The 9,215-nt window shown below is 37.6% G+C and overlaps 1 protein-coding gene across 2 annotated transcripts; it reads left to right on the forward strand.

The window, feature by feature from the left end:
* Positions 1 to 7,246: 7,246 nt before the first annotated feature.
* Positions 7,247 to 8,329, forward strand: LOC147884224 (heavy metal-associated isoprenylated plant protein 45-like). Of its 2 annotated transcripts, XR_015543696.1 has the most exons (4): positions 7,247 to 7,303; positions 7,512 to 7,608; positions 7,796 to 8,215; positions 8,267 to 8,329. XR_015543696.1 is itself a non-coding variant. In XM_087399064.1 (3 exons), exons 1-3 carry the CDS (start codon positions 7,298 to 7,300, stop codon positions 8,125 to 8,127), a joined length of 435 nt encoding a protein of 144 aa, XP_087255190.1. In that variant the 5' UTR covers positions 7,247 to 7,297; the 3' UTR covers positions 8,128 to 8,230. The 2 variants fall into 2 exon arrangements, 1 of the variants encoding a protein (XP_087255190.1); XM_087399064.1 differs by lacking the exon at positions 8,267 to 8,329 and having other exon boundaries at positions 7,796 to 8,230.
* The last annotated feature ends 886 nt before the right edge of the window (positions 8,330 to 9,215 follow it).

Genomic DNA, 9,215 nt, shown 5'->3' on the forward strand with positions numbered 1-9,215 from the left:
TGGGCGCCAAGGAAGATGATGGATGGAGAGTGGGCTGAGAGCATTGTTTTAAGGTGGGAGGAGAGAGGAAAACGTTGTGGGAAAGCTTTGAAGGGAAGCTGTAGCCGACACATAAAGCGGTGACTTGAATGCTCGCATGCATTGCCACCTTTGCTTTTGGATTTCTCTATTCCTTGCTTGAATTGCTTGTGATTGCTCCTCTCGAGTGTTCACAAGACAAGTTTCAGAGAGACGTTTTCTCTTTGTGGATCAAGAACCCAAAGTTTTCCTAGAACTTTTCAACTTTAAAGGCCACATTATAACTGTTTTACGGAAATTTGAAATTGTCAAAAAAATCGTATCTTCAAATTGCAAAAATAATCGTATCTGTTATACTAGAAATTGCGTGCTTTCATTATACATAGTTTTCCAATTTTATGTGCACCCTTGGCCTTCTTCCAAGCCGTACGCATGTGAGTGAGCACTCATGTCCCATACACATCACCTCATTCCACCCAATCTGTGCCCAATGTAAGGGCAAGAGGTGGCCGCCCAAGAATTTACTTATCATGGACACCAGTGAGTTGTTGCCTCAACATAAGAAAAGGAAAGAGGTTTGGCAATGTGTAGAGGGTTCCACCTGCCGAAATTTGATAAGGTCACATTAGCTGCCCATCATTGGGTGGCTTTGGTATGTACCAACAGGCCTGATATGTCCTTTGATGTGGCCTTAGTTGCAGACACTCAAATCACCTCTCCTCGCCGAAGTACATGCATATGACTAGAGACATATCCTCTATGTCAAAGTCTCCAAATGCAAACATTTAACTTTCTCCATGAGAGCGAGAGCTAGAATACAACCCAACTATCTCCTTCTTCAAAAAATATAATGAGAAATAAACTAGGAAATAACTATTAATAAGTAGTAAGGTTGGGGGTAAGTTTAAGTGTGTTCCTTTAAATATTCCTGAGATAAGTGGCCTACATTAATTGCCTACTAATTCAGTACATGTACTGAAAGGGAATTTAGAATATGGTAGCTCCAATGCAAGAGGTGCTCTTCAGGAACTACCACATGTATGTATTCTTATTTCTTTCCCTTTTATAACAACACATTTCTTCAGTACTTTGGTAAATAGCATTCTGACATTAGTAAAAATTTATAGTTACTCTTTAAGAAAAGCGAAGGTGATTATTTGACTTTCAAGTCCTGAAAGGAACCACCATCCCTCAAGAATTTTTTACTTTTTTAAACAAAAGAAGAACGTTGCTTCTTGAAAAAAACACTTTATTAAAGGTCCTTTGAGTACTTCAAAATAGCATAATGACATTGATGATACTTTATTCTTACTTTTAAGAAAAAAGCAAGTTGCTCATTTGACTTTTCACTTGTTTAAAGTTTGGACAAAAGGAAAAGTTTTCAAGATACCCCAAAAGAACATATTAAGATTGCCTTTCATGCTTACCTTTTGTCTTACCTTGGATTTCAAGTAGAGCCATGATAAATAAATGTCATAAAAAATGAAAGATTATTCTTTTAGTGCCATGTTCTTTGTAGTAGGCTGTAAAATTTGATCCACTTTTATGTACTTTCTCTCTCAATCCATCAAAGCACTTTTTTAGCAATACATCCTTTTGTCTTCATTCCCCTTTAACATTCCTATTTGGGCTTAAACTTTGATAAGACTTGGGGAAATTGGAACCAAGATTGGAATGCAAATGTATGGGTCATCCAAATGGAAACCATTTTTATTATATCATATGCGCATGTGGATGGTTGATTGATCCTAGACACCTTGAATTGTGCCATGCCTGAATTAAAAGGCACGATTGGATGATGACTTGGAAGTATGTCCCCCCTTTGAATAAAAAAATAAAAAGCCCATTAGCAATAGTTAGCACCCCCCCCGAAATGAAACATACACAAGCTAAGCTATTCATGCACCCAAAAATTGAATGTAGATAAGCTAAGGTCCCCCCCCCTCTTATTAAGTGTAAATTGTATGCCCCTCCCCCCTCGCCATCTCCTATGCACATTGTTCCCTCGAACATCTATCCCCTCCCTCCCTCACTGTCTCTCTCCACCTTCACTATCTCCCTCCCTAAAATGGTTTAGAACTATTTACAATGGTCCCCATGCGACAGTGAGAAAAGACAGTAGTGGTCTCTTTGCAATAGACTCCACCAAACGTTAGACCGATGAAAGTGATACTTTTTTTCTTCCCGAGCATTGTGAGCAGGTGCATACTAATGATTTGATTAATTGAAGCTTTCGTTTGTAAAGATCCATTGATACATGTACTTAAGCATAATTTCATATATATAATTGATGGCATTTGGCACCCATCTTGAATACAAGCATCCGGATCGTTCTGATCCAAGATGGTGGTATGTGATCGAATTGCACCACGAAGTAAGCAGATTTTTGAAGATAGAGATGTGGATATGGAGATGCCACTACCTATGCCGGATCCAATTAATCCATATGGATCTAGCTAAGAAGATGAAGATCACAATATGAGCCAAGAGGAAGATGCGCATAATGACATTGTACGGGAGGAAGATGGAGATCACAATATTGAGGAAGAAGATGACGATCATCAAGAATCACCACACTTTATTGAAGAAGATGATCAAGTCTTAGGTGAACGTACAATGCTAGAGTATGATGATGATATAGGAGATCAACTCGGTAAAGAGCTAGAGATAGACTTGTTTGGCATGACCGACTTGGCTCAAGATGAAGCCGTTGATGTAAATGCTCTCATTGATTTTTTTCATCTCAAATTTGGACATTAATATATGAGCTTCAAACTTGATGTACATGCTCTTGTACCCTTATTTTCTCAAAGGATCAAACATGTATGAAAAGGAAAAAAAAATTGTCATTAGGAAAAACTATCTTTAAAGGTTGGTATGGGAAAAAACACTCTCTGTAAAACATCGCTATAGGAAATTGTCTTAGTGTCGCTATATAATGACCATTCACAAGTCTAGTAAGTGTCGCTATATAGCGACTCTCTTTAAAGATCGCTATATAGCGACACTTGTCTAAAGTCGCTATATAGCAACACTTAACTAATCCCGCTTTGATTATCGAATGATTAGCTCCCCGTGTGCGCTAAATGTTGGTGCTTAAGCGTCAGAATAAGGCCCGTGTATAGTAGTGAAATAGTTATTATACACATGTATGGAAACAATTTTTCATTTGAAAGTGCACTATTTGAACTTTCCACAAACCAAAGGAGTCAATCAATTAAGAACTTTTCTATGTTTTAGGGGCTATCCAAAATAGTGCTGCAATTATATGCATACATATAGGGCATGCTCAAAAACTTTTTCTAATTTGGTTGGAAAGGACTTTGAAAAATGCATTGCACACCTAAGGAGCTATTGCATGGTGATCTTAAAATTTTAATATTTAGTGATATTTGTAGCTTAATTCACCCATAACTGGATGCACTAGAAAAAACTCAATTGATACATCTACATTGCTCTTTGAATAAATCCAAAATTATTTATCATTTTGCCTTGGTTGGCTTTTGAGTCGAGTTTGAGTCACTACCTTGCAATGAGGGCAATAAGCATGCCAAAGGTAGTTCCATTTCTTAATCCACAGCATCAAAACCGCTGGTAAGCAATTTTACATTTTGCTTCTTCTAGCCATTTTGGACCTCTTTGCACTTTTTTAGGGGGCACAAGTTGGTCACATGTATAGTCGGAGCAATAAAACACGACCATCAAATTTTCCCAAAATTTGACATCTCCCACTTTGTATTCAAAATTTCGCTTCTCTCATGCTAGTAGATCCCAAGGTACACAGTGCACACCCATGTCCTGCCTGACTTGTCCAAAACATTCTCTTGACATCTATGTTTTGTCCCTTTTAGGCTTTCTGCTTCTTTTTAAAAATTGTTTACCTCACCCCATCCATGCATCTTCCATTTCAGAGACATTTTCTTCTATGCTCCCCATGTTCCTCAAGCTCTCTTCGAACATGCACAAATTTTGATTCATATTACAAAACTTTAGGCGAGTCCTTGTTCCTTTTCATAATCTAGCTTGTCTTACATAAATCGTTTCTCATTCCTTGGTTTGCTTTCTTTATTCAAAATAAGGTATCACATATTGTGATGCAATTTGTCATGAGTTGCAAGAGAACTAGAGAGACATTGCGAGATAGTAAAATTAATAAACTTGATCAAGATATGAAGACCATCAAAACTAATGGTACAATACCTAAACGACAATGGGAGATAGCGATGAATGAGGAGAGAGAGACAATGCTAGGAAAAATGCTACCTCATTGAATAGGTACCCTTGACGGTAGAAAATGTGTGCATTCGAACAGTGCCATTAGAAGGAAGAACACAAGTTGTGGTCTCAAATTCAATAGTAGTAGTCGAGGTAGCAACATCAGGTCATTTGAGGGGCTACTAGTCTTGGGTCCTCAAAACCTTCAACTTGCACTCAAGGATTCATTGAGTGTCCAATCTTCCATTGCTCTAGGAGTTGCATGCCAAAGAGAACATACTCTCTAACTTGAGAGATGGCCTCAACAATGTGAAAGGGTTGTAGAGATTACCTACAAAGAGGGAGACATTAGCTATGTTATATTCCTCTAAATCAAACACAAAATGGGATGGGCACACAACATCAAAGATGTTGTCCATTAGACAGACCCACAATGATTCCAATGATTGTCCATCAAGTGGAAGTGATAGGCCGATGTGGAAAGCATGTGGGCATCAACTCGACAAAAGAAAAGGAGAGATAGCCTAAGTGAGAAAGTCATCTCTATCATGACATTATTTTGGCACAATAACATGAGTGTTTCTCCAAACAAGAAGGATTTCTATAGGCTATGGAGGGGACACAAGCAATATGATGAGCACATCATACACATGCTTGACACCACATAGGTCAATAGTCAAACATCCAATGCTATTAGTTGCTATATTTTTTCCTCGCAAGTCATTATGCTGGTTAATTTTCATTTAGATCTTATAAATTTTTTGGGGAGAGAGAGAGAGAGAGAGAGAGAGAAATTTTTTGCAAGAGCCCACTATGCTTGTTATAACCTATTGGTTGAGCACTGTGAGGAGAGCACTTAACTTTTTTATTTTAAACATATTTTATCACTTTTAGCACTTTCTTCCACTTTAGCACGTTTTAGAGCTTTTTAATACTTGTTAGCACTTTTTAAAGCTCGTCTCATGAAATTGGGGGAGGGAGAGAGATAGATAGATAGATAGATAGATAGATAGATAGAGAGAGAGAGAGAGAGAGAGAGAGAGAGAGAGAGAGAGAGAGAGAGTGGGAGCACTCCATTCTCACAAAATTGGAATACATCCACTAATGTAAAAACTTTTTGTGAGCCAAAACTAATGTTGAACAATAAAATAAACATGAGGATCTACATGATAGATAGAAGACAAACAAAAGGCCATGACACTCATTAACACCTCATTGTCAACATGCACAATCATGTACATATGAAATTGCAAACTCTTAAGATCAAGTACACAACATTGTACCACATTGTTCACATACATCTAATTTTAATGCAATCAATAGTATTTAAGAAAAGGCAAGGACTCCCTCAATGAATAAGTGTAAGATCAACCGTGAACTGATCCACCCCTTTAGATACTCAAAGAGAAGGCAAGGAATACTTTGATGAAAGAAGGTTAAGATCAACAGAGGACCAATTTGATACTCAAAGAAATTCATGGAAAGTACAAGGTGCAAAAATTTATTGAAGCACCAAATACTTCTTTCACAATCCTTCTCTCCTACTCTTTATCTACCCTTGCACATGATATATACGATAGATATATTATTTAATAACAATAAAAAAAGATGTAAACATGTATTATGTAATCCTTTACTTTATTCTAAGATTTAAATTAACAAAATATCTTGGTAATCATGTGTTGGAAAGAATTTAATATTAAAAGAATTTACTTTGTTATCTTTTAATTCATTATCAAGATCTACATTCACAAAATCCCTTAATGTATCAGCCTAAATCTACATTTTAAAATAAAACTGTCATAACATTTGCAAAACAAATTAAGTCTTAATATAATATGCAAAGCTTCCAACCATGTATTTTCATCTAATTCAAAGACATAAACTCATAAGATTTCATAGTACTTGATGTATTGCCCTACATTTATACTTCATAATAAGTAATAGAATTATCACCCTAAAATGTTCAAACAAAAACTCGTGGGTGCATTTACAAGATCAAAGTGACTTTCTTGCATTTATATTTGGAACATAAAATCCATAACACCCAAATAAATCTTTGAAAATTTTCACTTTACAATCAATTTAATTTGGTAAATACATTAATTTAAACAACACATAGACATGATTGAGTCTCTCACTACTGCTTACACATACTTGATATCCTTCTTAGATGAGATCTCATACATAACAAAAACATGGATGACAATTTTGTATGTTTAAGCACTCAAATAAAGCATATTATGTGAACAATCCTAATATTCTTAAGGGCCTATATAGTAAGAGGTAAAAGTGCGATTAAAAGGAAATCCCAAGGTAAAATTCAATGTTTTGCCCCAGACAAGGGTAGAAAGGTTCATGGACTTAATTTGAAGGTCTTTGCAACGATATCATATCTTTCATAACTTTTTCAAAAAAAGAAAAGATTCTCTAAAGAATTGGGTTTGGGATCTTACTTTAGGACGCATCCCAATTTTGATACTTTATAGCATGAACTCAAAATTTATATCATGAACTCAAAATTCGAGTTGTTAAGTGTTGAGAGAATGTTCAAAGGCTCAAAAGATATGTCTATTTTATTCGACTTCTTTATATGAACAAGAGAGTACAAAGGCATAGGATGTTTATCAATAGATTCCAAATCTAAAGTAAAACAAAGAGTTTCCATTTCTAAAGAAAAAGAAAGGGTTTTTAAAAAGCAAAGTCGTTCCAAGTGCCCACCGATTTAAATTTACAAGCCAAACGGTCCGTAACGTAACTTCGTTGAACCAACCTTTCTCATTTTTGTCAAATACAGTGGAGTGGAGTGTAGTCTACTCTTGTCTTCGATCCCATTGCCGGCCTTTGCACTCCCTTGAATCTTCTACATATACCCTGCTTCTACATCCGAATTCTCATCCCAGATTTACGAGTTATCCTACTCTGTCGCCATCCCTCTAGCTCTCAAACTATCTTCCTCGGCAATCTTTCTCTGTTAATAAGTCCGGTAGACTTATTATCCCGTTTTAACACTCCAAGCTTTGAATTTAAAACCACCGCTGTGCCGGCGTTTGGTCAGCACTCGATGGAGGTGATGTTATTATATATGCTCTCGTAGATGATCGCTGGTTTCGGGATCTAGATGTGTTTCGAATGCGTATCTATATCGTCAGGCGCATCTTGCAGTTTGGCTTTGAAGTTATAGGACCTCGCAGAGAATGTGTTCTCGTAGCTTAGTTAATTCGGCGATCATGAACGGATCTCTGATTCAAATCTATGGCTTCGGTGGATGTTTGCAGGCCTCGACAAGTTGTCTGCAAATGGTAGAGCTCCTCGTGCGTATGGATTGTAGTGGTTGTGAGCGAAAGGTCCGCAAGGCACTCTCGAAGCTGAAAGGTACGCATTTTTATGTGTGGACAAGTCTGATCGTTCCATGATAGGCTAGAGCATGTAAAAAAACCTCAATCCTAGCTCGCTGTTGTAACTTGCAAGGCGATTGAGTTTGCATGAAACGTAGGTCTAGAGGGATCACGCAGATCCGTGTACCAACGTCGTGACTCTGACTGGCGAAACCTCTGCGCAGGTGTGGACGATGTGGATGTGGATTTAACGACGGGCAAAGTGACTATAACTGGATATGTAGATCGGAGAAAAGTGCTGAAAGCGGTGAGAAAGACGGGAAAGAGAGCGGAATTCTGGGCAGAAGGCTACAGATCATACACAGGCAGTTATCACCCTTACATGGTTGGGGACTACTCGATGCAACCGCAAGCATACAGGAGGAGCTACAACTACAAGAAGAACGGATACAACCGCTACTACGATGCTGAGGAAGCAAATGCCAGCAGCTCGGAAGATGATCGAGTGTCGGCCATCTTCAGCGATGAGAATCCGAATGCCTGCTGCATCATGTAAATCTGGCTAGCGCAACAACAGTCCACCTTGGCTTGCCAGTTCGAATGTGCTTTTGTATAACCGCCCTTGTAGAAAGTTGGGCAAAAAGGTGCTAGCCTGTACTTTTTATACACACCCTTGTAGAAAGTTGGGCAAAAAGGTGCTAGCCTGTACTTTTTATACACACTCTTGGTGTACTATGTATTCACTTTGCTATGTATACACCCTAGTTCGAATGTGCTTTTGTATTACCGCCCTTGTAGAAAGTTGGGCAAAAAGGTGCTAGCCTGTACTTTTTATACACACTCTTGGTGTACTATGTATTCACTTTGCTATGTATACACCCTGCTAGGTGTACTATGTATACACTCTACTATAGAAGTTGAATATACTAGCTGAGGTTGAAATTCAATACACTTTCTACTATAGAAGTTACATACAATGACGTTTTTGCTTTGTGAGACCCTCTCTTAGAACATCCTGGCTATTATGCCACTTATTAGGAGTGCCTCTTTAAGGAAGTTGCTTTTCATGATCATTTTGGGAGTTTCCACCCATCTTTTGATTTTATCCTATTGTTTTGGCATATTTTATGCATACCCCCCTACTCACTCTTAGTGTCACTCAATTAGTTTTATTATCTATACTTCCCAGTGTGCCCTCTATTAGGAGTGCCTTGCTATAGGAGGACACTTCATGATGATCTTGGGAAATTTCCAGCCATCTTTGGATTTTTTAAATCCTATTGTTTTAGTATATTTTGTGCATACCCCCTAATGGCTCTATTTGTGATCTATAGTTTCCATCCACCTACCATAAAGGCCTTTAATCTCAAAAAAATATTCCGCATATATAAGTTAACATAAGGCAAAACTTAATTGAAAAGGCCTTTATTTTTCATGACTGGAGAAATTCAATTGCTCTCTCAGGTGAAAAGTTAGGGATAGCCCAATTAAGCTAAGGTTAACATGGATAACTTAAAATTTCCATGCTAAGGGGTATTTAGACTCAAGACTTTGCCCACTCATAGGGCTTCTAGTATGCTACATGAGACGTTAATGTAAAAGCGTTTTAAATCCTTACTCTCATAAATAGTAAGGAGGGGGCCC

Source organism: Dipteris shenzhenensis, chromosome 27, assembly GCF_047967505.1.
Source record: "Dipteris shenzhenensis isolate YYH24624 ecotype China chromosome 27, Dip_SZ_1.0, whole genome shotgun sequence".
Classification (NCBI taxonomy): Eukaryota; Viridiplantae; Streptophyta; class Polypodiopsida; order Gleicheniales; family Dipteridaceae; genus Dipteris; species Dipteris shenzhenensis.

Coding starts and splice junctions, on each gene's coding strand:
- LOC147884224 (XM_087399064.1), top strand. Junction 7,609..7,795: donor GGCACTCTCGAAGCTGAAAG/GTACGCATTTTT, acceptor ACCTCTGCGCAG/GTGTGGACGATGTGGATGTG.